We start from the raw sequence: 27,751 nt of genomic DNA on the forward strand, positions 1-27,751 counted from the left end.
TATATTTAAAACAATTAATGTGCTCTAAGGGACAAGCTAACTCAGTGATAACTACGTATATGGAAATCTCCTGGTTTTGAGCGATGACTATTTTCATCCTTGAATGATAAAACATGCTGTATGGCAGAGGTGAATATAGCCCTTCTGTGCGAAATGGAAAATACCATACTCTCCTTATATGGCTAAATGAAGCAGTGATGGCAATGCACTGTAATTACAATGTATGAGAATTGGGGACTTTGTACTATGCTATTTTTAACACGTTAGCTAGCATTTGGTAATTCAGGGTCTTCAAACCATAATCTTTCACTGCTAATACTAGTGATAAGAGAATGGATTCTAAATTTGCCAAAGTCTTGTGACCAAGGCAGTAGCAGGAGGATTCAAAAATGAAAAATCTGGCAACCCCAGAATTATCTTGACTTTCTACTTAAATCTCAGAGGGATTTTTTTAAAAGCCCCGCCCCCACCCCATCGCATAGTCACAGTCCCCCGCCCCCTCCCTCCTCCCTCCCTCCGCGTCTCTTTCTCTCTCCCTCTCTCTCTCTCTCTCTCCCCCTCTCTCTCTCTCTCTCTCTCTCTCTGACCTTAAATCCAACCAGAACATTTCTTCACTCTGCGGAGAAATTCTCAGGCTCCTGTTGAGACCTGAACCACTGAGATGCCAAAAAATCTCTTGTGAGGCAGAATTGGAGACGAGAAAATTGGAGAATAAGCAGAAAAACCCTAATCCTTAGAGTAACAAGAAGCAAGCACTTGAAAATGTTTCAGTAGATTTTTACCTCTTTAAAAACAATGTGTTTTTTTTGTTGTTTGTTTTAATGTCTCCTAACAAAATGGAGTAGCTGCAGCTCCTGGGAGGCCAGAGAATGATTGTGCAGCTGAGTCCTCCTCCTAACAAATGCCAAGGATTTCCTCCCTCGTGGTTCGCTGCTGCTAAATGAAACAATTAGCGAGGCAAGAAGGCAGTTTGCTAATCAAGGGGGATAAGACTTCTGTTTCTTTAAAGTGCCAGAGCGGGGGTTAGAAAGGGTCGTGTGCGGTGTCTTTTTAACCTTGCTGAAGGACGCAGCAGTATTTATTGACGTATGCAAATAGCTAGGGGAGGGTGGTGCTTGGGAAAAAACAGGAACCAGAATCGGTTTCTCATTGCAGGGTGAACGCTCTGAGTTCCGGTGAAGGGAAAAGAGACGTGGCGAAATTGCCGTCTTTCTGTCTTATAAGCACATCTCTCACTAATACAGAAAAGGAACCTAGACATCAGAAAGGGTGAAGACGCTCTCAGAGTATTTTTAGAGACCTTGCATGAGCTCCCCCCCCCCCACACCCCCCCTCGCTCCCCCAGCCCGACCTGTTCTTCTAAATGGGAGATTATGGATTTGCATTGCAATTGGCTAATAGCGGTGGCACTGGATTTTCGCAAGTAAAACACCCGCCCGCTTCAGCAAGGGGCATTAACGAACACATTGACAATAACGCGTCTCTCTTTTTTCCCGTTTCAGCTGCGCAAACCATGCAGGATGATTTACTGATGGACAAAAGCAAAACCCAGCCCCAGACCCAGCAGCAGCGGCAGCAGCAGCAGCAGCCCCAGCCCGAGCCCGGCACAGCCGAAACCCCGTCCACGCCCCTGTCCTCAGAGACCCCCAAGCCGGAGGACAGCAGCGCAGTGCCGGCCCTCAGCCCCGCCGCTGCCCCGCCGGCCCCCAACGGCCCCGACAAGATGCAGATGGAATCGCCGCTCCTGCCGGGCTTGGGTTTCCACCAGCCCCCTCAGCAGCCGCCGCCGCCGCAGGAGCCCGCGGCGCCGGGCGCGTCGCTGTCGCCGTCCTTCGGCAGCACCTGGTCCACGGGCACCACGAACGCGGTAGAGGACAGCTTCTTCCAGGGGATCACGCCAGTCAACGGGACCATGCTCTTCCAGAACTTCCCTCACCACGTCAACCCAGTCTTCGGAGGCACCTTCTCCCCGCAGATCAGCCTGGCGCAGACCCAGCACCACCAGCAGCCGCCGCCGCCGCCCGCACCGCAGCCCGCGCAGCCCGCGCAGCCCCAGCAGGCGCAGCCCTCGCAGCAGCGCCGGTCGCCCGCCAGCCCCAGCCAGGCGCCCTATGCGCAGAGGGGCGCTGCCGCGGCGTACGGTCACCAGCCCATCATGACTAGCAAGCCGTCCTCGTCCTCGGCTGCCGCGGCCGCCGCGGCCGCCGCGGCCGCCGCCTCGTCCGCGTCGTCCAGCTGGAACACGCACCAGAGCGTGAACGCGGCCTGGAGCGCGCCGTCCAACCCGTGGGGCGGCCTGCAGGCGGGCCGGGACCCTCGCCGGGCGGTCGGCGTGGGCGTGGGCGTGGGCGTCGGGGTACCTTCACCGCTCAACCCTATCTCGCCGCTCAAAAAGCCCTTCTCCAGCAACGTGATCGCGCCGCCCAAGTTCCCCCGCGCGGCCCCGCTCACCTCCAAGTCCTGGATGGAGGATAACGCTTTCCGGACGGACAATGGTAACAATCTGTTGCCATTTCAGGTAATGCTCCAGTGCACCTGCACACGCCTTCCTTCTCTGCTCCCTTTGCCTTGTCTTCCCTGCCATTTAATAGGCCGTTGATTTTTGTTCTTTAAAAGAGGCAGCGATGTTCAACTGCCCTGCCCTTTTCCAAACCCTTCAGTTCACTGGGGCTGTTCCACGACCGGGGACAAGGGTGGGGGAACACTGTGACTGCTGGAGGAGTCGTATATATGCACCCTGACAACATAGAAAAGAGCCTTTTTCTTTTAGCTTATTTTTTCCTTCATCGTGCTTGTGCCTCTTCTTTTCACCTTCGACAAGAAAAGCTGCAAGTGTATGGCAGGGTGCCGGCATAGTCCCAGGATGAGTAGGCTGAGATTTCTGTCGTTTTAAGTGGCTACACATTTCACATTATGCAATCCCGGGCTCAGGGTGCCTCCTGAAAGCCGTCCACTCCCAAACAACTCTGGCCCCACTCTTAAAGGGGTTAACAGCCCTTGAGTGTTGCTATTTCAGACAGTTGCATATGCTCAATTAAACTAATGTGAACACATGTGTTTATGTCTCGCGAAGGTGCTGGCATCATTAATAGCGATCAGCATATTGCCCCTGCCGGGAAAATTATGAGTGTGAGATTCCAATAAACACTGGAACTCTATCAGGGACCAGGATGGAAGAGTGGGAATTCTAGGGGTAACCCTTCCTATGTTACCTAGAAGGAGGACTTAGAAATTGTTTTTTCCAGAGGAAAGAGACAATAGGACGCGACCTTCAGAGCCATATTGCAATGGAGACTATTTGCTAGCTAGCGCTGAAATATTTAAAGCTGCAGTGTCCTTCAATTGGGTTATTTAAGAAGACAATGCAGATCAATTACACCATCTGAAACTGGGCAAAGTGAAAGTCTTGCAACTTTAATGAAAAATGAGCCTTGTGTCTTGGTGTTAAATGCCAATGAAAAACCCAGGAAGTGCCCCAGACAAAAAGGTTGAATGGAGTGTCCTTATTCTGTTCCCGCTTTCTGATCCAGTGTATGGCCACATCGGTTGGCAGTGTCCTGGACATCTTGAGTTGGAAAGGGGTGGTAAGGGGGAGTGTTCACTGGAGGGCTTTGTTCTCAGGTAAACATTCACCCTTCACTTACGAATTGATTTGGCCATACGCTGCGAGGCTCAGTTAAAAAAGAAAAGAAGGAAGGAGAGAGGAGGGCTTTGGATAAGACCCAGTTTGGATCTTTGGATCCAAGGAAATGAAACAGAAATCCTTTGAGCATTGCTGAAAAATGGCAGAACCGACATTTGACAGAGTTAGTTTAAAGCATCAGGTGCAATTGGAGGCTTCATTTTATTGCTCTTTACATTTCAGATGTGATGTTTGGCATGGCTCCCATCCATGAAGGAGGAGATAGGGTTATTAAGAAGCATATGATTCTCTAAACTAAAGCAAGGATTTTTAACCTCAACAGTTCAAGGGGGGGGGGGGGTCCCTGAAACTCGTAAATTATGTGTATGAGAGTTTTTAATGAGACAGTCTTAACACATTTTTACAGGGGCCTTTCAGGAATGGAAGAGTTTAATATTAAGGTATATTTCTCCCCATTATTCTAAAGTTTGTTTTAATAAAATGAAGAGACTGCACGCTGGGATTAGATCCCTAGAGAAAAGGAGGACTCTGCTTTCTCGAATTTCTTTGTGTGTGTGTGTGTGTGTGTGTGTGTGTGTGTGTGGCGGGGGGCTGGACAGGGAGGTTGCATTTGGTAGGAGAGCCCCTCTTTTTCTAATAGTCCCTCTTATTATTCTGATGATCTCTACCCAAATCCATTCTTAGAGGATAACCTAAAAGCTAACAGGGAGGTTTTGGGCCTGGAAGCTGATAGTGTAGACATCAATTATCTTTTTCTAAGAGTAGAATCTGAATACAACTAGCTTTTGATTATCTCCAGAAATGGGAACTGGAGAGAGATTAAATCCATAAAATTTCCCCCAAACTGATATTGACAAGTTATGTGGGGATTGCCAGTTGTTTCTCAGCAAACCATTTACCAGCCATGCTAATGAGAGCCAGATGGACTGGATTGAGTTTGGATTCTTGTTTTTTCATCCCTGGTAGTGCTATTGAGTAGGGAAAGATGGCCAAAAGATTTGTAGAAGGAGAGATTTAATTGAAAATTGAGCTTTATAAATTTGGCCTCAGGAAAAATTACGTGGACTTTTATGTCTCATTTCTTTTTCTTACTTAAAATGGAGCTTCAGGGTTTTGAAGCAATATTAGAACCAGAGTAGGAGTAACCTGGCTGTGTTTTGGCTTGGAAAATTATCAGACTTGGTTTGTGTTGATAAGCATATTAAGTTTGAAAAAACAAAAACACCTTGAGTCTTGTGTGCAGAATTTTACATGTTTTTATATTTATTTAAATCATTTTTCTACAAAAGAGAAAATAACTTAAGTAGCTCCTAATGACTTTTTAAAAAATTATTTTGACAAATAAGATTTTTTCTTTAAATCTAGGACTGTATTTCATAGAATACCGACTTAATTTTTTTATTTCAGACTCTTTGAGCTAAAAGGGGCTCTCAACAGTAGTAGTGATCTACTCTAATGTATCATAATATTAAAAAAAAATCCATTACCCACCCCCAGCAGTGCTGCTTCACTCTCTTTTGCCAACCCACATAATAGAATATTTGGAGCTTTACTTCTGTGGTTTTATATTGTGAAAGCAATAACTGTATTTGAATGTGATTTTTCAAACTGCACGTGCTTTCTTATGCCCTTCCCTTAATTCTAACAAAGTTGATTGGTTTCTCTGGGTTGGGGTGGCTGCTTCCTTAGGGATTACTTGTATCTAAAAGCCACCTCATTTCTATAAATAAGGAAACTGAGGTCCTGAGAGAAAATGGCATAACTTGGGTAATAGCGCTTTGGCTAGTTTTGTTGATGTGTGTCCTTAACTTCCTTGTAGCTCTAGTGCTGTCAGGTAGACTTCATTTATGTCAGGTTCTCTTTGGGCTCCATTCAAAGGGGCTTACTTATGGAATTATCTCATGAGATTCTGTATCTGGCTCTTAGTGATGTACCATCCACCAACTCAAAAGCAGTGAGGGGGCTTCCCTGGTGGCACAGTGGTTAAGAATCTGCCTGCCAGTGCAGGGGACACAGATTCGAGCCCTGGTCCGGGAAGATCCCACATGCTGCGGAGCAGCTAAGCCCATGCGCCACAACTACTGAGCCTGCGCTCTAGAGCCCGTGAGCTACAACTACTGAGCCCGTGCCCCACAACTACTGAAGCCTGCACGCCTAGAGGTCGTGCTCCGCCAAGAGAAGCCACCGCAATGAGAAGCCTGCGCACCGCAACGAAGAGTAGCCCCCGCTCGCTGCAACTAGAGAAAGCCTGCACAGCAACGAAGACCCAAGACAGCCAAAAATAAATAAATAAATAAATTTATATTAAAAAAAATTTTTTTTTTAAATCAGTGAGGTACCCCACCTGGGGTATCATACATATGCTTCATTCTCTATTTATATGAGACAGAGAAGCTTAGTTAGGTTTGTAAAAGGACTAGAACAGAGGTGTTTTCTATATGTCGTGAATTTCGGTTTAAATAGTGTTGTTGTCCAGAGAAGTTTAGAAGGGACTTTTGAGATCACCTATTCCACTACTCTGCTCATTTTCCAGAAGAGGAAATCAAAGTCCAAATATGTGAAATGACTTGCTCAAGTTCAGGTGGGTAGTTTCTATCAGAAGCAGACTTTGGAGGCAGATTGCCTAGGTTCACATCTCAACGCTGCCAGTTCCTGGGTTTGTAATCTTGTGCAAATTATGTATATATGTTGACCCTCAATTTTGTCATCTGTAAAATGGGAATAATAATAATTACTTGCTTCATGGGAGTTCAGATAAGAAACTGCATGTAAAGTGCTTAGCACAGTACTTGGCCCATAGTAAAGTACCATATAAATGTTGAGTTATGATTATTGTTATTTTAATGGTGGCCAGAGGCTCTGCGTGATCTTATCTTAGTATGGATTACTGCTTTTTCATCCCATGCAATCTGAAAGACCCCAAACTTCTATGTAATGTTATTTAGTCTTTTTTTTTCTGTCTGAAGGTACCCCCTGGTTACTATAACAACGTGATAATCCACCATTTACCTATGACCTGGGCCCTTTGCTAAGCACTTTACATGTAGTTTCTTATTGGAACTCCTTTAAGGTACAGGACTATTATTACCCTCATTATCCTGACAAAGAAATTGAGGGTTAGTGCATTTACATTATTTCCTCATCATCACACAGCCAGTAACTGGCAGAGTTGGGATTTGAACCCAGGAGATCTGCCTCCAGAGCCAGTGGACATCAGTTAACAGGAGGAGACTGGGCAGCATCTGTACTTGACCTTATGATATACCCTGGAGATTGTGTTGTTAAAATATATTTTATTGAGAGGAACAGAGGAAGAAAAATATAGTGCCCATACGTATACTAAATTCAACAGTAGTCAATATATTCCCCTATTTATTTACTTATCTATGTATTTTTGAATTTGTATTTTTGGAAAAAAATTCAAATTATGTTCTGCTTTCTCTCTGCATTTCTGCCTTTATCCCGCCCCTCTTTTCCTACCCCAAATTGAAAGCCACTGTATAGATTTTATATTTTCTGGCATAAGTCTGCTTAAATGTAATTTAGTGTTGATTGTGCTGGTGGGTTATCTATAACAGAGAAAGAAATTCCTTACATGAATTCATGGGAGTATAAATTATTTTGAAAAATAAATATGCCTATTCATAATAAATTTTGAAGAAACATCAGTGTTTTCAACCAGCCTAGGCTACTTCTTTTGGAACCATCTTTTCAGAAAGTAATATAAATTGTCTAGTTTATGCTTGCTTTTGAATAAGGATACTATGACCTAGATTTAAAACTAGAGACTCTTCTGTAGTTGGTTTCTTAACTACTGCTCCAATGCAAAATCACTTAAAGTCCACCCAACTCTACAAACTGTTTCAGAACTTATTGTAGCGTGGTTAATATGTATGCCCGCAAAGCCACATTATCTATATTCTATTTAAAAGAGATATTGGTTAGGAAATATTAGAAAGTTTTCTATGCTACTGAAAACATTTATCTAATATAAACTGTTTACTTTAAAATTGCATGTTGAAAAGTACTTAGCTTTAAACTCTTCATGACCTTGCAGCAAGTTGATATAAAAATATGCTCTCAGAAATGTAATGTGTTTAGATATCCTCTAAGACACAAATTTCTGCTTAAATAGCTTTCTCCACTGGTTGGCCTATTTTGCTCTCTCTTTCAAGGGCTGCACAAGGTGTAATGCTCATCCATTTGGAAGGTGTCATTGCTCAGGTGGTTTTTGGAGTGTTTTGATCTGCAAGTGTCAAAAGATTATGGCTTCGTTACTACAATATGAAAAATCTGATGCAGCCATGTGGATTTCACTGAGGAAAGGAATGGAGGGGAGTATAGAGTAGTGGACAGCCCATGAAGCTTGGAACGAGGAAGACACTGGTTGAAGCCTCAGCTCTGTCACTGGTGATTGGAGTCTAGTCATTTATTCCATGTTTCTTTTTCCAAGAAGTCTGCAAAAATGGAGGGAGAGAGAGCCTGTCTTCTGGGTTTGCTTTGAGAATGTATACAAAATGTTCAAAAAATTAGATACTGTTATGACTCTTAAATGCCTGCCTAACCACCAGTAATTAGACACAGTTCGAGTTTAATAGAGGAAATATTTATTGATAGCTAGTAGTCCAGGATTAAATGCTAGTTGATGACATCTGGAAATGGAGAAGGCCTAGAAAGATGTGTCCAGCAGGGTTGGAAGAGCAATGAAGGGCTCTTTGTATGTTATGGTGACTGCCTGTCCTAGAAAGCCAGTCATAGTGCTCTGAAAGTTAGGGAGTATAGAGTTAGTCACAAGGATGGTGTATATTTGTAACTACCTGCTTCTGCCATGGCTGACTCACCAATGCAAATGTGAGATTTTGATAATTCTGGAGCTCCAAAGGCTCTGATTTGAAGTTCCTTTTCACCATTTCCCTGAAGACCATGCCTGACTCTCTGTAGAGGCCAGCATAGTTGTCAGAGATAGAATTCAGTATAGAGGCCCAAGTTTGGATCTTGAGAGTTGAGGAATATAATATAGCCACAGCTTCAAAGTCGCTTTCCTGGGGAGATTGCTGTGCTTGCAGTAGTAGCCAGCCTTAACAAGGAATTTTCCGCAACTGGTCCTTATACCTTGTACGTGGCTTGTTCTCTGGGGGTTCTGTTATGCTTCAGTTCTTTTACATTTAGTTTTCATATCCTTCAGTGTTCATTACAGGTGCTAGGCATGTAAACTTATGTGAAACCATTGTAATATTTTGACTTAACTTGATGTGGAAATGTACTAGTGAATTAAAATAATTCAATAAATTAGCATCTTAGAATCAACACCACTTTTCTTTCCCCAGAAGCACTATTATATAATTCTCAAAAATAATGACTATATGATATGAATCCTTGTTGGCAGTCTTCAGAGGAGAGGAACAGAAATGGGTACCAAACAGCCTTTGTATCATTTGAAGTGATCATAGAATAAATGTACACAGAGGGAAGGAAACTTTGTGTACTGATATTGTTGTGTGGTTAAGACTGTTGAACAGCCAAATATCTTCATTCTTCAAGTGTTCAAACTTATTTCAAAGGCAAGATCAAATTCAAGAGAAAAAAATGTAACTCCCTATCTTTAGTAATTCAGTGCAACGAATTAAATGGCCAGTGCTACCAACTGAACCAGTGTCTAGGAGTTCATGAGCACTTGGCACTTAGTAGGTGCTCATTACATGAATGACTAAACATTTAAATACAAGTTGCTGTAGTTTTGTCCTTTCTACAATACAGTATATTTAACATTTTCAAGACAGATTCTCCACTATAGCATTTCTTTACAAGATGTTCACAGAATATGGAAACATAGGTGAATGTACAGAATGTTATAAAGGACATCTTCAATTTGTAAAAATAGAAAATATCTGGCTTTTCAGACTTTATGGACATCCCATAGTTTCTAGGCTGTGAATCTGTTTGTACTTTGGTATGCTAAGAAGTAAGCAGGGTTCTTGCTTTGACATTAGAGATTTTGGCAACCAATAGATGGGAATATTAACTTGTATCCTATGAGTTAAATTTTTCTTTACCTCTTCACTGTTAATCATCTCATTCTTGTGGAGTTAACTTACCCTGTCATGGTGGTCTATTTTATTCCTGTCTTCCCAAATCAAGTTATTAATACTGGAAGTGATCAGAATGAGGGTCAGAATAATTCTTACAATAATACTTAGAAATATTAAGGTGACAATTCTTTGGTCTAAGAGGTTGACAAAGAGTAGGTTATAGTAGGCCCATTCAGCTAGTCATTCGTTTGAAGATTGTGAGATTGGAAAGCAGAGATGTAAAGGGCAAAAGACTTTCTATCTTAAATATATGGTAGAGTTTTGGGACTAGCTAGGGATTTAAATAATTCAGAGGAAACATTTTAGTGATCTGACACTCTAACCCCCTACTCAAAGTCCAGGAGACCCAGTTCTTAGGTTTCAGATAGGCAGCAATGAAAAAGGACAAGAAGTGAGTGTGCCCAGAAGCACCTCTCTTTTGCAATCTGCCGTGGAAAATTTCCTTTCCTCTTTTGGACTAGAGAAATATAAACTAGATATGCAGGGGATTAAAAATAGTGAAGACCAGTGAGGTTTATGAATAAAGTTTGTGGGGAAAGGCTGAGAGACAGTTTTTGGAGCATGAATCTTTTTTTTTTAATGTGTTTGCATTTGATTTTATGGGAAAACTAGTCAACTTTTTGCCACATTGTTGTTTAAAGTGGTTGTAATCAATAGTAGAATCCTGAGTTCAGATACACAGTTAAGAAGGATAGCGTAAGCGGTATTTTTGTTAAGCACATATCTATTACAGGATTCCCTGATCAAAGGGATAGGATTTACATTAAGTATCTTTTGGCATCGTCATTCGCAGTCATAATCCATGTACTCCAGCTTTTGGGTATTGTATTATTTTTGATGTCTTCTCCAAATAGATTCAGCTAACAAATACATGGGACTCTGCATGTCAAGCACTGGCCTCACCCTTTGCACATAAATTATCTTATTTAATCCTTACACGTTCTTGTGAATTAGGAATTATCATCCTACTTGAGACTCAGAGAATATCACCTGACTAGTAAGGTGACAGGAGGAGTGGAAATGTAGGTCTTTAGACGCGATGTCCAGTTCTCTCATTTTATTATACCCGCTTGCCTCTTATCACTTATCATCTTTCAGTGTGTCTTTGATGTTGCACTCTTTCCCCAGATCTTCCCTGATTCCCCTCATCCCCCATTGTCTTTATAGCACTCCTTACTGTCTGAAGTGAGCTGGGTTTGTTTGTTTGTTTCTCCACACTAGAATGTAAGTTCCACAAGGGCAAGGACCTTTTTCACTGTAGTGTTTTCAGGGGTTGTGACAGTACCTGGGATATTTTAGGCACATGGGAAATGTTTGTTGAATGTGTTAATGATTTACATTTACAAATGATTGATAAGACACATATTGGTCATTTAGATGTAGCTAGCAACGTAAGAGCAATTTCATTTTATAAACATTTACCTGGCTGCTACCAGAGGTCAGGCACTAGGGATTAAAGCTGAACCATATCTGGTCCTCAGACAGCTCCCTGAGAAACATGAATTAAAATACAGGATGATAAGTTTTATACTTGTGTGTGATATGCACAACAAAGAGAATGTGTACTTGCAGAGGAAGGAATAATTAAATTTGTGTGTGGGGGGAGGGAGGGTTGGGAAGTCTCCAGGAAAGTCTTTTGTAATTTAAAATACTTTCGAAGTTTTTCTGATTTTGAAAGTAATGCATACTCACTCTCTAAAACTTGAGGGAAAAAAAATTGCCTGTAATTCTGTTACCCAGAGATAAGTACTCTTAATGTGTTGGTGCATTTTCTGCCAGTTCTCTCTTTTTTGTTATGTATATGTATAGTGTACTTTATATGGTTGAGATGATTCTGTGTAAACAATTTTATCGCCATATTTTTTAGCTTTTCATATCATTAATTTTTAAACATTTTTTTATTGCATAATAGTCCATCACAGGAATCCACTGTAATTTAACAAATTATTTCTGTATTTGGAGGATTTATCTTTTCAGTTTTTAACTGTTAAACATAATGCTGTCATGAACATCTTTGGGCATTTTAAATCTTTATTCAGAAGTGAATGGGTAGGGTTCCATAGACAGACTAGGGCATGGGGGTAGAGGTTGCAGCAAATATTTATTTTAAGCAGAGGGAAAAACAGGGACACAGGTAAAAAACAGCATGGTGTGTTGAGGGAGCAGAAGATTCAGCATAGGGGTGAGGCAAGTGAGAGATGAGACTAGAGATGTAGGTAGGGGCCACATCACAAAGGACATTCCAGCATTTCTGTGCCTTCAACTTTGTCCAGTAGGGACACTGAAGGATTTTTTAAAAAATTAATTTATTAATTTATTTCTGGCTGCGTTGGGTCTTCGTTGCTGCATGCGGGCTTTCTCATTGCGGTGAGTGGGAGCTACTCTTCGTTGCGGTGCACGGGCCTCTCACTGCAGCGGCTTCTCTTGTTGCGGAGCATGGGCTCTAGGCGTGCGGGCTTCAGTAGTTGTGGTATGTGGGCTCGGTAGTTGTGGCATGCAGGTTCAGTGGTTGTGGCACGCAGGCTCAGTAGTTGTGGCTCGCAGGCTGTAGAGCACAGGCTCAGTAGTTGTAGTGCACGGGCTTAGTTGCTCCGTGGCATGTGGAATCTTCCCGGACCAGGGCTCAAACCCATGTCCCCTGCATTGGCAGGCAGATTCTTAACCACTGCACCACCAGGGAAGCCCACATTGAAGGATTTTTAAGCTGAGAGCCATTGTAAGGCTTTAATTTGGTGAATGAAGTGATCACATCTTTGTTCTGGAAAGATTATTCTGGGATATGGATTGTCAGGAACCAAACACAGACAGGGAAACCAGTTAACACATAAGGACCTAAATTGATTGAGAGGAAGGGACAGACTTGAGAAATGAATTAAGGGACCAACTGGAGGACTAGTGATTGCTTGGATGTGGGTAATAAAGGAGAAGGAGGAGTTTAGAATGACTGTTCAAGTTTTGGTTTAGGCAGCTGGGAAAAATGATTTAGAGGTGAACAGGCTTAATAGTGGCAGATTAGAATTTTCATGACTCATAAGCCCAGGTGGGTTTAGACTGGAGGAACTTCAGAAGAGAAAGCTATGTGTTGGGAATACTCGAGCAAGTGATTTGACATCTCTTATCCACCCATGCTTTTATATGACTCTTAATGTGTGGGAAGGAAAACCTTATTAAGATAGATTACTTTGTGGACTACTTATTAAAACACTAAATCTGAGAGAAGAAATAACTACCATTCTAAATCAAGAGATTTTTCTGATTCTAGCCTTATTTATTTATTAAAAAATTTTTTTATTGTACCCTGAGAATTAGAATATGTGTTCGCTTGTTAGTCATCTTGTTTATGGGTTACAGCTAGGCATTGCAGAGAACTGTAAGGAATTGCTAACCAATCAGTCATATGGGAGGATCACAGGAATTAAGAGAAATGAGACCTGGCATCCTTTATTATTTAAGTTGAATAAACTCACTTGAGAGGTCAGTGTATGTTATTAGAAGGTCTGAAATATCGCTAATAACGTCTTAGCAAAGTTGAGATTAGACCTTATGGAATTTAGTTCTGCTGTACTAATAAAATGCTTAGTTTTTTAATGGGTGTAAACAGGATGAAATGTTTTGAAGCTTAAGATCCGTAGAGCCACAGGGAGATGAGCTTTCATGGAGCATGAAGGAGAAATGGGGTCAGGGTATAATATCCACCAGAACTGTGTGTTTATTCATTTGTATTTCTAGGGAGAGAAGTGGGCTGTAACCTTCATTAAATTTCCTGAGGAATCCATAACTTGAAAATGGTTAAGAATTACAGATGCTGCTACATGGCACCCAGTAAATCTTGAAAAGATTTTTAAAACTTAGGCATCTCATAAAATTTGTCTTTCTCCCTCTTCATAACTCACAGGAATTTTGCCTAACTTTAATTTGAGAGCTTTCTAAAGAGAAGGGACCCAGGACTTCCCTGGCAGTCCAGTGGTTAAGACTCTGTGCTCCCAATGTACAAGGCACAGGTTCAATCCCTGGTGGGGGAACTAAGATCTCGCATGCCATGTGGCGCGGCCAAAACATAAATAAATACATAAATAAATAAAATAAAAACAAATAGAAGGGACCCAACTCCTCTTTCATCTAGCTTTTTCTAGAGCATTCAAATTACCTTTTTTTTTTTTTTTTTTTTGCTGCGTTGGGTTTCGTTGCTGCTAGTGGGCCTTCTCTAGTTGTGGCGAGCGGGGGCTACTCTTCGTTGCAGTGCGCGGGCTTCTCATTGCGGTGGCTTCTCTTGTTGTGGAGCACGGGCTCTAGGCTCATGGGCTTCAGTAGTTTTGGCACGTGGGCTCAGTAGTTGTGGCTTGTGGTCTCTAGAGGACAGGCTTAGTAGTTGTAGCACATGGGCTTAGTTGCTGTGCGGCATGTGGGATCTTCCCGGACCAGGGCTCGAACCTGCGTCCCCTGCATTGGCAGGAGGATTCTTGGCCACCAGGGAAGTCCTCAAATTAGCTTTTCATCATAATTTTTTGGCATTCATTTCACTGGCTTGCATATATTAAATCATATACTTATAATAACACTAGCATTACAAAGATTAGGGAAAAACCCATCATTTCTAGGTTGACTTGTAACTAATCTGGTAGGACAGAAATTTATAGGCTTATCGGTCACAGGTGTTGAATGTACTATGGGCATTTTTTTATTGGGAATATGGAACTCGTGTGTTAATGTGGAAAGTAAATTAAGTAAAGCTTCAACTATAGTAGATGCTTATGTATTTTAATGAATAAATGGACTAGAAAGTTTTGATTAAAGAGAGGGGTGTTATTCCATTTCTGGTATAGGAGGTACAATTAGAAATACTGACTTTCAGAAATTGTAGATATATGTGACCTCCTTTCCTCAAGAGGAACATGTCCACTCTCCCATTCATGTCTTTGTTGTTGCTTTTCCTACTATTGTAACCTAATGGAGAGAGTAGAGAGTAGAACTGGGGGAGAGGGTAGAAATTGGGGGTTTGGGGGGTAGAGGAACAGTTGTTCTAGATCTCAATGATGGACCTGCAACACACCAAGAGAAGTGAAACAGATCTTAAGTTTTTCAAATAGAAACAATGTTGCTATATGATTTAGGGTTTTTTTTTGTTTAGCTTTGTAACCAATTAACTACTTCTAGGCTAGTGTGGAAACCTAACTATCGTCTATTACTTAGTTTCTATTGGTAAAGAGCCATTTTAACAATAGAGCATTTTGGAATACAGTGTCTTTAAGAAGTTATGACATCAAGGCCTGGTAAGAAAAATTGACCAAACTTTTGCCAGTTCTGAACTCTTTTGCAGCATCATATTCTGTATATGCCTCAATTAAAACAGAAAGACTTTTGTTAGTTTGCTCATTTGGGAAGGGAGTTGGCTGGTTTTTTTTTAAGATGACAGTTTAAGTTGAAGCTTCACCAGGCACCTTATTGCCATCATGCTCATTCGAAGGTCAGAAGGTATCTGGGGGTGGGGAAAAAGCTTTAAAATAGTTGGCTCTTAAGCTGCAAAAACACAATCTATCAATAAATACTTTGAATCATTTTACAATGCTGATGAAACATTATTTTGCAATGTTTGTCAAATTAAACTTTTGAGTTGATTTTAAGCAGAATAAAGGCAGACTAATTGTGCTAATGTTTCAGGATGCTGCAAAGCAAAACTTGGTGAATGGAAAATTTTAAACTCTACTTTCAAAGGCATTATAAGTTTAGTATCTTAGAAGATTTGGGACTGGGTGGGGAGATTGATTTTTTTCATTTTGACCTTGAGTTCCTCAATATTCCAAAGACATGAGCTCATCTGAAGGTAACAAACTTATTCGGTTAACGTTTTAGAGCTTACTGCCTACTTCCTACATTTTTGCCAGGGTAGATGACTCCATTTGACCTATCAACTTTGGTGTGATCTAGCATATGAAATGTTATTCCTGAACAGCTGTTTTAAAGTTGGTGAATCATCCAGGTATAACAGAAGATTTTCATTTTAAAATACAGTGGGATATTTGATATTCTAATTCTAATTTAGGGCTAGATTCTGTTAAATGTGGAACATAGAAGGAGACTTAAAGGAAATTATAGTTTAATGTCAAAAATATAAGACCTGGAGTGAGGAGGAAAGGGAGAAAGATCTCTTGATAGTGAATATATTCCTTCACACTTGAGGGATGAGGGCTGAAGCAGACAAGGGAGTTGAAGTGACACATTCTGTTAGAGGGACATAAATAATAGAGAATGTATTGAATACTGAGACATCAAAGGACATTGAAAGACAGTGAAGAAGATTTCAACGAAGAGGACAAAGCAAGGTAAAAGGATGCTTCAGCTTTTGTTACAATAATTAAATATTCAAAAAGGCAGCCACTTTATCCTATCCAGGAAGTTAAGCAATTGCCCATTTTATATTCCAGTTTTATGCAAGCAAGCCATAGGCAAGTAAGCTGACATCAGGGATTTATATTAAAAAGTTTCTTCTAGGGAATGTCAGAAGCAAGTTCAAAACCCAATCTTTTAATCTCCTGTAGCATGATCATAATATTCATGATGCCTCTAGGATACTTCGTTTGTTCTAAACCATCAAAGAAAGATAGACTGTGTATTTAGCATAATTTGCATTGTGTGTATTATTGATTTAGTCTAATGACTTCGCACAATAGTCAGAATTGTAAAAAGACAACCTATGTAGAAAAGATGTGTTCTGTAGATCTGTGTTCTATAGAAAAAGCAGTAGAAACCATCTATACTGTGAAAAATTCTTATATACTCTTTTATGTATTTTCTCTTTATTATAAATCTAGAAATTCATGTATATGTGGCAGTGCTGTTAACTGGAGTTTGAATTCAGTATTTACCAAGTACATACTATGTTCTTGGACTGGTGTTAGGTATTGTGAAATATCTGAATCCTATCTTTAGAAACTAACATACGTGCAACGGAGCATAATAAGAAAGCAAGAACTAGATTGTGTGATGTGTTATTTGCCATGAATGGCCAAGTAGGGTCAAGAATAATTTGTCCTAGAATGCTTTTTTGAAAAAAGTGATAGGCAGTTCCCCATGGTCCAGCGGCTGAGACTCTGCACTTTCACTGCTGAGGGTGCGGGTTCAAACCCTGATCTGGTAACTAAAATCCTGCAAGCTGTGCGATGCGGCCAAAAAAGAAAAAAATAAAATTAAAAAATTTAAAAAGTGATAGTGTCCCGTAGTTACATTTTGAAGGATAGATAGTATTTGATTGGATAGAATGGGAATCCAAAATAAGGAAAGAAAAATGAGCCATAAGTGGGGTTATCGAGCAGACTTTCCTGACTAGAGCTGGGGATTTTTCATCTTACTGGGAGATTGAGGATGGATTGGTTGTTCCTTAGGATTAAAAATAAACAAACAAACAAACAAATATTTTATTTACTAGATTCCACTTGGTTTTAAAAAGCATTTAACATGTCTTTGTATATTCTACACTATAAGAGAACTTAGATTAGAAGTAGGTGAGATAAAGGTAACAAGGATGCAAAATGGAGCTGAGAATTAGACTAATACTGATGAGACTTATCATGATAGTGACAGTCTTGAATGTCTGGCTTAGGAATGTGGGTTCTCCAGACAATGGAGAACTAAGTTCTTCCCTGAAGAACTAAGATCAGAGCAGTGATACAATAAAAATATATGTTTAGAAAGACAAGGCAGGTGGATTGGAGAAGTGTGTGTGCCTGCCACAGTGCAGCCTGGGGGCAAGGAGACTGGTGAGAAGGCATGATAGTAATCTTGGGTTTAGCACAAATCTAGGGAGGTGTACCTGTGAGAAACCTTACAAAGGAGAATATGTCGCGAGTGCGGATGGAGGGAGTAGAGGATGTGAAGGAGTACAAGATTGTTCTGAGCTGTTATGCTTAAAACAGTATCAACTTAAGGCTACATATATATATATATATATTTTCTTTTTAAATTTAATTTAATTTTATTTTTCAATCTTTCTCTTTCCCTACATGGCTTTGCCCCAGCTAAAATGTGGTGACACTGTGTTTCCCACAACATTCTACATGGAGGTCCCCATCCATTAAAAGGATTGAGGGAGAGCAGAAGAGGATGGTCTTTCCCCTTTCTCACTTCGGCACTTACAGAATTTTTCTGCCTTCTCTCTGAATTTTATCATTTGAAGCTCAAGAAGTCAAAACTGCTGTTGCCTATTTTCATCTTAAACTACTGATAGGGATATTTTGACTTCTTGAATCCCTGTGCCCACAATAGGTTGAGTGTTATGCTGCCGGAGGGCTATTCAAGTAAAGATGAGCAGCAGGCACGCAATTAAAAGTGAAGATGTAGAATCGATGTAAGGTCAGGCCCTGGCAGTGAACAAGAGTGTCTTTTTATGCTATAATGTTCCCTGTAAGACCTTCTGTTGCTCTTCCTCCACAGAATTCACAAAAGGGTCGTCTTAGCTGTTCAGCGATTTATATTGGCTCACTATGGGTAGTATATTTGAAGGCAGGCTGGAGAACAGGGTCTCTGCTTGTAATTCTTTGTATTAAAACACATCTCTCCCTTTTACGTATGTATGCACACATATATACATACACCCTGTAGAGACATCTTGAATAGACCATTTAATTGTGAAGTGGTATTAATGATATAAAAGTCAAAATGTCTCTTTGATTTTGGAATACTGTTTTGTCAGTGATCATTCTTAATCATTCTTAATTTTGTTAATATGGACTTGATTGAGTATTCATCAAGAGTGGAGAAATACTTGAGAAACTTGCTGAAAATCAAAGTAAAGCTGTCAGAGTTGCAAAATTGATTGTGGTTCATCATATTGATAAATCAAGTAAATGTGTTTTTGTCATAAATGAATGATTCTCAAGTTAAGGTTTTTATTCTGATGTTCTATAGTTAGGTTGTCATGGTGTATCTGATGTCTGTCTATTAAGAAAGTTTTTTAACTTACTGATGTGGAGAACACTAACAAAGTTGAAAGAAAATGGTTAAAATAAACTTAGGTGGGATGGGTGACTATTTTGGGGTAAGCGAAAGTGTGTATTACTTGAGATTAATATGTGTACGATGGTGAAAAGTTGAAAATTGAGTCTTATGTATGGTTTTCTGTTTAGCGATTTGAGGATGTATTTAGCTTTTCATAAATACGGCCTATTTAGGTGGCTGTAATTCTGGAGTTTAAATGTCGCCATTGAAGGGAATCAAAATGGCAGGGTGTAATTCACTCTGTACTGGAAAAACTTGGTGGACTTCAGCTAACTTGCCACATTATAATCAACTCTAGACTAGGGGGTTTACCCTGGCTCCTGGGCTTTAAAATGGTATTCTACTGAGTCCTGAGACTGAAAGGAAAGTAGTAAAGATGGCTACATTTGTTTTGTGTCTCCCTTAAAACCCCACCCATTTCTACTCTAAAGACTCAGTCAGGAGTTGGGTACAAATCACAAAAACAATAAGGATTCTAAAAAGTCTAAAAATTTAGATCATGTTTTCAGCCTGTCTGTAACACTCAGAAACCTCAGTGAAACTGATATATTATTTCTGTTGTCTAATTTAGTGTTACGTACTCCTACTCTGTCATAGCAGGAACCGTAGTGCCCATATGATTTGCTCTTTCACTTTTCCAAAATAAGGTAGATTGCTGCAAGTGTGGATTTTAATTTAGGTAATTTAAATAACTAGACAGAACAACCTATATATAATTACTTTTTTCTAACCGTTCTTGTTATGCCTCCTCAATACAACTTATTGCATTTTACAATTCTTATTCATTGACTTTGTCAAAGCCCTGTACAAAGACCACCAGGGAAACCTGCTGATCATAAAAAGCTGGGTTTCCTGAACTTGCTGAGCCAGCACCACCTTGACAGTCTCAGGAGTGCCTTAAAAGTGGGGAAGTTAGAGTACATAAATAAATTTTGGAGGCTGAGGTTAGTCGTAGGGTGGTTTTAGGTCAGAAATTAGCACAGTTTGGGCAGGGATTGGTTAAGTTTGTAAACTAGTCTAGTTGCTGGAATAGTCAGTGATCTTAACTTTGGAACACAGGAATTCAAGCTGAGTTACCATTAAATCTATTTGTCTGTAGCTGCGCTGACCAATAGAAATAGACTGCAAAGCACAGTCTATTTCTGTTATCCTGCAAGGATAATGTAAAATTTTCTAGCGGCATATTTAAAAAGTGAAAAGAAACAGGTAAAATTAATTTTAATAATATATTGTTTTTAATCTGCTATATCCAAAATATTTCAACCTGTGATCAATATAAAACTTAATAATGAGGTATTTTACATTGTTCTTTTCATACTATGTCTTCAAAATCCAGGATGTATTACCTACAACACATCTCAATTTGTTCTAGCAACGTTTCAATTGCTCTATAGCCACATGTGGGTAGAGGCTACCATATTGGACAGTGCAGATATATTGTCTTAGAACAAATGGATCTGAATGTACTGATGTTTAAAACAATTTTGTCTTAAATAGTTTGTGCTTTATGTCATGATTTGGCACAGTATATCTGTACTGCAAGTCATAGTATAGTTTTATAACTTGTGGTTTCTATTTCATTTCTCATTTTTATGCATAAATCTATGGTTTTCCATTAGCATGCCATCATTAAAGCAACATATATATATAGAGAGAGATACAATATATAATTTACACAGAGAATGTAAGGTTTTTCTTGTATGCTTGACAGACCGTCTACTAGGCTAAGCCTTTGCTTCCAGTAGGTAGAATGTTTCATCAAATTTTCTAAAGCTAGTGAGTGTTTTGAACAACAACAAATATTGCCCAGAAATGGCTAAATCTTGCATATATTGTACGGACACTGTTTCTATTAATTTTATGGGGTGCTTTCTTTACAGTTGACAAAAGCATTTTACATTCATTCTCATTTGTTATCACTAAAGATATTCCTAGATATTATCTTTGAGCTTTTATGTTTACATTTTGAATTTTATTTTATTTATTTTTTATACAGCAGGTTCTTATTAGTCATCTATTTTATACATATTAGTGTATATATGTCAATCAAAATCTCCCAATTCATCCCACCACCACCTACCCTTCCGCCACTTTCCCACCTTCGTGTCCGTACATTTGTTCTCTACATCTGTGTCTCTATTTCTGCCCTGCAAACTGGTTCATCTGTACCATTTTTCTAGGTTCCACATATATGTGTTAATATACGATATTTGCTTTTCTCTTTCTGACTTACTTCACTCTGTATGACAGTCTCTAGGTCCATCCACATCTCTACAAATGACCCAATTTCGTTCCTTTTTATGGCTAAGTAATATTCCATTGTATATATGTACCACATCTTTCTAATCCATTTGTCTGTCAGTGGGCATTTAGGTTGTTTCCATGACCTGGCTATTGTAAATAGTGCTGCAGTGAACATTGAGGTGCATGTGTCTTTTTGAATTATGGTTTTCTCTGGGTATATGCCCAGTAGTGGGATTGCTGGGTCATATGGTGATACTATATTTAGTTTTTTAAGGAACCTCCATACAGTTCTCAATAGTGATTCTATCAATTTACATTCCCACCAACAGTGCAAGAGGGTTCCTTTTTCTCCACACCCTCTCCAGCATTTGTTATTTGTAGATTTTCTGATAATGCCCATTCTAACTGGTGTGAGGTGATACCTCATTGTATTTTTGATTTGCATTTCTCTAATAATTAGTGATGCTGAGGAGCTTTTCATGTGCTTCATGGCCACCTGTATGTCTTCTTTGGAGAAATGTCTATTTAGCTCTTCTGCCCATTTTTGGATTGGGTTGTTTGTTTTTTTAATATTGAGCTGTATGAGCTGTTTATATATTTTGGAGATTAATCCTATGTCCGTTGATTCGTTTGCAAATACTTTCTCCCATTCTGAGGGTTGTCTTTTCGTCTTGTTTGTAGTTTCCTTTGCTTTGCAAAATCTTTTAAGTTTCATTAGGTCCCATTTGTTTATTTCTGTTTTTATTTCCATTACTCTAGGACGTGAGTCAAAAAAAATCTTGCTGTGATTTATGTCAGAGTGTTCTTCCTATGTTTTCCTCTAAGAGTTTTATAGTGTCCGGTCTTACATTTAGGTCTCTAATCCATTTTGAGTTTATTTTTGTGTATAGTGTTAGGGAGTGTTCTAATTTCATTCTTTTACATGTAGCTGTCCAGTTTTCCCAGCACCACTTATTGAAGAGACTGTCTTTTCTCCATTTTATATCCTTCCCTCCTTTGTCATAGATTAGTTGACCATAGGTGTGTGGGTTTCTCTCTGGGCTCTCTGTCCTGTTTCATTGACCTATATTTTTGTTTTTGTGCCAGTACCATGTTGTCTTGATTACTGTAGCTTTGTAGTATAGTCTGAAGTCAGGGAGTCTGATTCCTCCAGCTCTGTTTTTTTCCCTCAAGACTGCTTTGGCTATTCAGGGTCTTTTGTGTCTCCATACAAATTTTAATATTTTTTTGTTCTAGTTCTGTAAAAACTGCCACTGGTAATTTGATAGGGATTGCATTGAATCTGTAGATTGCTTTGGGTAGTATAGTCATTTTCACAATATTGATTCTTCCAATCCAAGAACATGGTATATCTCTCCATCTGTTTCTGTCGCCTTTGATTTCTTTCATCAGTGTCTTATAGTTTTCTGAGTACAGGTTTTTTTACCTCCTTAGGTAGGTTTATTCTTAGGTATTTTATTCTTTTTGTTGCAATGGTGAATGGGATTGTTTCCTTAATTTCTTTCTGATCTTCAGTTGTTAGTGTATAGGAATGCAAGAGATTTCTGTGCATTAATTTTGTATACGCAACTTTACCAAATTCATTGATCAGCTCTAATAGTTTTCCGGTGGCATCTTTAGGATTCTCTATGTATAGTATCATGACATCTGTAAACAGTGACAGTTTTACTTCTTCTTTTACAATTTGTATTCCTTTTATTTCTTTTTCTTCCCTCATTGCCATGACTAGGAATTCCAAAACTATGTTGAATAATAAGTGGCGAGAGTGGACATCCTTGTCTTGTTCCTGATCTTAGAGGAAATGCTTTCAGTTTTTCACCATTGAGAATGATGTTTGCTGTGGGTTTGTCATATATGGCCTTTATTATGTTGAGGTAGGTTCCCTCTATGCCCACTTTCTGGAGAGTTTTTATCATAATTGGGTGTTGAATTTTGTCAAAAGCTTTTTCTGCATCTATCAAGATGATCATATGGTGTTTCTTCTTCAGTTTGTTAATATGGTGTATCACATTGATTGATTTGCGTATATTGAAGAATTCTTGCATCCCTGGGATAAATCCCACTTGATCATGGTGTATGATCCTTTTAATGTGTTGCTGGTTTCTGTTTGCTAGTACTTTGTTGAGGATTTTTGCATCTATATTCATCAGTGGTATTGGTCTGTAATTTTCTTTTTTTGTAGTATTTGGTTTTGGTATCAGGTTGATGGTGGCCTCATAGAATGAGTTTGGGAGTGTTCCTTCCTCTGCAATTTTTTGGAAGAGTTTGAGAGGGATGGGTGTTAGCTCTTCTCTAAATGTTTGATAGAATTCACCTATGAAGCCATCTGGTCCTGGACGTTTGTTTGTTGGAAGATTTTAAATCACAGTTCCAATTTCATTACTTGTGATTGCTCTGTTCGTATTTTCTGTTTCTTCCTGGTTCAGTCTTGGAAGGTTATACCTTTCTAAGAATTTGTCCATTTCTTCCAGGTTGTCCATTTTATTGGCAGAGAGTTGCTTGTAGTAGTCTCTTAGGATGCTTTGTATTTCTGCGGTGTCCATTGTAACTTCTCCTTTTTCATTTCTAATTTTATTGATTTGAGTCCTCTCCCTCTTTTTCTTGATGAGTCTGGCTAAAGGTTTATCAATTTTGTTTACCTTCTCAAAGAACCAGCTTTTAGTTTTATTGATCTTTGCTATTGTTTTCTTTGTTTCTCTCTCATTTATTTCTGCTCTGCTCTTTATGAGTTTTTTTCCTTCTACTAATTTTGGGTTTTGTTTGTTCTTCTTTCTCTAGTTCCTTTAGGTGTAAGGTTAGGTTGCTTATTTGAGATTTTTCTTGTTTCTTGAGTAGGCTTGTATTGCTATAAACTTCCCTCTTAGAACTGCTTTTACTGTATCCCATAGGTTTTGGATCGTCGTGTTTTCATTGTCATTTGTCTCTAGATATTTTTTGATTTCCTCTTTGATTTCTCCAGTGATCTCTTGATTATTTAGTAACATATTGTTTAGCCTCCATTTGTTTGTGTTTTTTACATTTTTTCCCCTGTAATTGATTTCTAGTCTCATAGCGTTATGGTCGGAAAAGACGCTTGATATGATTTCAGTTTTCTTAAATTTACTGAGGCTTGGTTTGTGACCCAAAATGTGATCTATACTGGAGAGTGATCCGTGTGCACTTGAGAAGAAAGTGTAATCTGCTGTTTTTGGATGGAATGTCCTATAAATATCAATTAAATCCATCTGGTGTATTGTGTTATGTAAAGCTTGTGTTTCCTTATTAATTTTTTCTGGATGATATGTCCATTGGTGTAAGTGAGGTGTTAAAGTCCCCCACTATTACTGTGTTACTGTCAGTTTCCTCTTTTATAGCTGTTACCAGTTGCCTTGTATTGAGGTGCTCTTGTGTTGGGTGCATATATATTTATAATTGTTATATCTTCTTGGATTAATCCTTTGATCATTATGTAGTATCGTTCCTTGTCTCTTGTAACATTCTTTATTTTAAAGTCTATTTTATCTGATACGAGTATTGCTACTCCAGCTTTCTTTTGATTTCCATTTGCATGGAATATCTTTTTCCATCCCCTCACTTTCAGTCTGTATGTGTCCCCAGGTCTGAAGTGGGTCTCTTGTAGACAGCATATATATGGGTTTTGTTTTTGTATCCATTCAGGGAGCCTGTGTCTTTTGGTTGGAGCATTTAATCCATTCACATTTAAGGTAATTATTGGTATGTATGTTCCTATTACCATTTTATTAATTGTTATGGGTTTGTTTTTGTAGGTCCTTTTCTTCTCTTGTGTTCCCCACTTAGAGAATTTCCTTTAGCATTTGTTGTGGAGCTGGTTTGGTGGTGCTGAATTCTCTTAGCTTTTGCTTGTCTGTGAAGCTGTTGATTTCTCCGTTGAATCTGAATGAGATCTTTGCTGGGTAGAGTAATCTTGGTTGTAGGTTCTTCCCTTTCATCAGTTTAACTATATCGTGCCAGTCCCTTCTGGCTTGTAGAGTTTCTGCTGAGAAATCAGCTGTTAACGTTATGGGAGTTCCCTTGTATGTTATTTGTCATTTTTCCCTTGTTGCTTTCAATAATTTTTCTTTGTCTTTAATTTTTGCCAATTTGATTACTGTGTGTCTTGGCATGTTTCTCCTTGGATTTATCCTGCCTGGGACTCTCTGTGCTTCCTGGACTTGGGTGGCTATTTCCTTTCCCATGTTAGGGAAGTTTTTGACTATAATCTCTTCAAATATTTTCTCGAGTCCTTTCTCTCTCTCTTCTCCTTCTGGGACCCCTGTAATGCAAATGTTGTTGTGTTTAATGTTGTCCCAGAGCTCTCTTAGGGTGTCTTCACTTCTTTTCATTCTTTTTTCTTTATTCTGTTCCGCAGCAGTGAATTCCACCATTCTGTCTTCCAGGTCACTTACGTGTTCTTCTTCCTCAGTTATTCTGCTATGGATTCCTTCTAGTGTATTTTTCATTTCAGTTATTGTATTGTTCATCTCGTTTGTTTGTTCTTTAATTCTTCTATGTGTTTGTTCTTTAATTCTTTTAGATCTTTGTTAAACATTTCTTGCATCTTCTCGATCTTTGCCTCCAGTCTTTTTCTGAGGTCCTGGCTCATCTTTACTATCATTATGCTGAATTCTTTTTTTGGAAGGTTGCCTATCTCCACTTCTTTTCTTTGTTTTTCTGGGGTTTTATCTTGTTCCTTCATCTGGTACAAAGTCCTCTGCCTTTTCATTTTGTCTGTCTGTGAATGTGGTTTTCCTTCCACAGGCTGCAGAATTGTAGTTCTTCTTGCTTTTGCTGTCTTCCCTCTCTTATTTTTTTTTTTAATTCATTAATTTATTTATTTTTGGCTGTGTTGGGTCTTCATTGCTGCATGCAGGCTTTATCTAATTGTGGCGAGCAGGCGCTACTCTTTTTTGTGACGTGTGGGCTTCTCATTGCAGTGACTTCTCTTGCTGCGGAGCATGGGCTCTAGGTGTGCGGCCTTCAGTAGTTGTGGCACGCAGGCTTAGTAGTTGTGGCTTGCGGGCTCTAGAGTGCAAGCTCAGTAGTTGTGGCGCACGGGCTTAGTTGCTCCATGGCGTGTGGGATCTTCTTGGACCAGGGCTTGAACCTGTGTCCCCTGCATTGGCAGGCGGATTCTTAACCACAGCGCCACCAGGGAAGTCCCCCCTCTCTTATGTTTACATTTTCAATGAAATTGTTTTTATAAAGGGTAGATGAGTTGTCAACAAAATCATAAAATTATTGAAATGAAAAGTATTTTTAAAAGCACTGTATATCTATTGAAGTTTTGTTCATACCTACAGTTTTTCCAAGTGACTACAGATTGTTCAGTAGTTTAGGTATTGCTCCTTAAAGTCTATATGTGAGGGGAGGGGTGTGTGTGGGTACATATATATAATATTTTCCCTCCTTTCTTTTTTTCTCCAACAACTTTCCTGTCTTCTATTATTTCAAGATAATTGCTGTAGATTTTTCATGTGCATTCAGTTCCACTTGAATGCAATTTATTTGCCACTTGCCTCTTTCATAATTCTGTAGTTTGCAACTTGTAAATCATGCCTTACTTTTACTTCATCATTAGTTCATGAAAAAGAAATTGAGGTTCATTCAGAACTTCCATACTGTGGTATATCACCACTTTCACTTCCCTGCATGATGACAGGGACGAATGGTATTCATTTGTTTATTTTATTTATTTCACACTTACTTGGTGCTACATTATGCTGCATAGCCTACTAAGTGCTTTGCAAATATCTTCATAGCATCCATGTAAGGTGGGTATTAGTGTTATCACCATTTTTCATATGAGGAAACCGATTCACAGGGAGGTTAAGTAGCTTGTCCATTTCTATTGAAATGTGAGTGCTTATCAATGTGCTGTGATTTACGAATTTTTACTTCTGTCCAACTTCAGAGCAGCAGTGTTATTCTGGCTGCCACTGGTCATCCCAGTGAAAAGAGTTTTTTTTTTTTGGCTGCACTGCATGGCTTGTGGGATCTTAATTCCCTGACCAGGGATTGAACCTGGGCCTTGGCAGTGAAAGCACTGAGTCCTAACCACTGGATTGCCAGGGAATTCCCAAGACTGATTATCTTGTGTATACCATTGTAAGAATAGTGAGTTCTATCTGCTTTTTCCTTTTTATTTCTTCTTGGCTTTTCTCTCCTTTTTCCTTTCTCAAATTGTGCCTTGAAATCCCTCTTTTGAGTCTTTGCTTTTGGAATATTGTTTATGCCCCATAGTCTCATTGAATGAGGATAATCAGATCATAGCCAGTCCACTTGCTTGCTCTTTTTTCTGTCTCTAGAAGCCATGACATATTTTAGTGACAGTAAAGGTTTATGGAAAGAATAATATATATGTTTTCATACATAAACATGTATTTATGGTTATATATTTATGTCCATATGTAAGTTTTTTTACATTGATACCTCACTTTTTATGAAGTAAAATTCCCACAAGAATTTGGGAATAAAATTAATTTTTGTAAATTGAGCCAGTTTAAGAACCTCCAAATAGCTATACCTTAAAAGGAGGTCCTACTTTAATTACTTTTCAAAAGCAGATTAAGTGAAAATTTTTCACTTAAGTAAACAGTTTCCTCAAAACAGTGTTTGAAACACAAATTGAAGTAAAATGTTAGGGTTTTTTCAGCCCTCTATTAGATGTGGGAGAGAGATTTAAAATTACAGACAGAAAAAAAATCCACTTTAGAATTATTCATGATTTTGCTTTCCCCTTGTTCCTATGGGGTTCAGCGTAATGAATAAGAAACAGTAATATATC

The 27,751-nt window shown here is 39.2% G+C and overlaps 1 protein-coding gene across 7 annotated transcripts in view; it reads left to right on the forward strand.

The window, feature by feature from the left end:
- CPEB3 (cytoplasmic polyadenylation element binding protein 3) overlaps window positions 1-27,751 on the forward strand; it is a 177,158-nt gene that overhangs the window by 27,612 nt on the left and 121,795 nt on the right. For 3 of the 7 annotated variants that reach the window (XM_067710007.1, XM_067710005.1, XM_067710004.1), the window contains exon 2: window positions 1,503-2,518. In XM_067710007.1, the coding sequence (XP_067566108.1) occupies window positions 1,514-2,518 (1,005 nt within the window). In that variant the 5' untranslated portion in view covers window positions 1,503-1,513. Of the gene's footprint in view, window positions 1-1,092; window positions 1,270-1,502; window positions 2,519-27,751 lie in introns of those variants that run through there. The other 4 variants (XM_067710003.1, XM_067710009.1, XM_067710008.1 and 1 more) reach the window with 3 other exon arrangements.

The sequence above is a fragment of the Pseudorca crassidens genome, chromosome 16, assembly GCF_039906515.1.
Source record: "Pseudorca crassidens isolate mPseCra1 chromosome 16, mPseCra1.hap1, whole genome shotgun sequence".
Lineage (NCBI taxonomy): Eukaryota > Metazoa > Chordata > Mammalia > Artiodactyla > Delphinidae > Pseudorca > Pseudorca crassidens.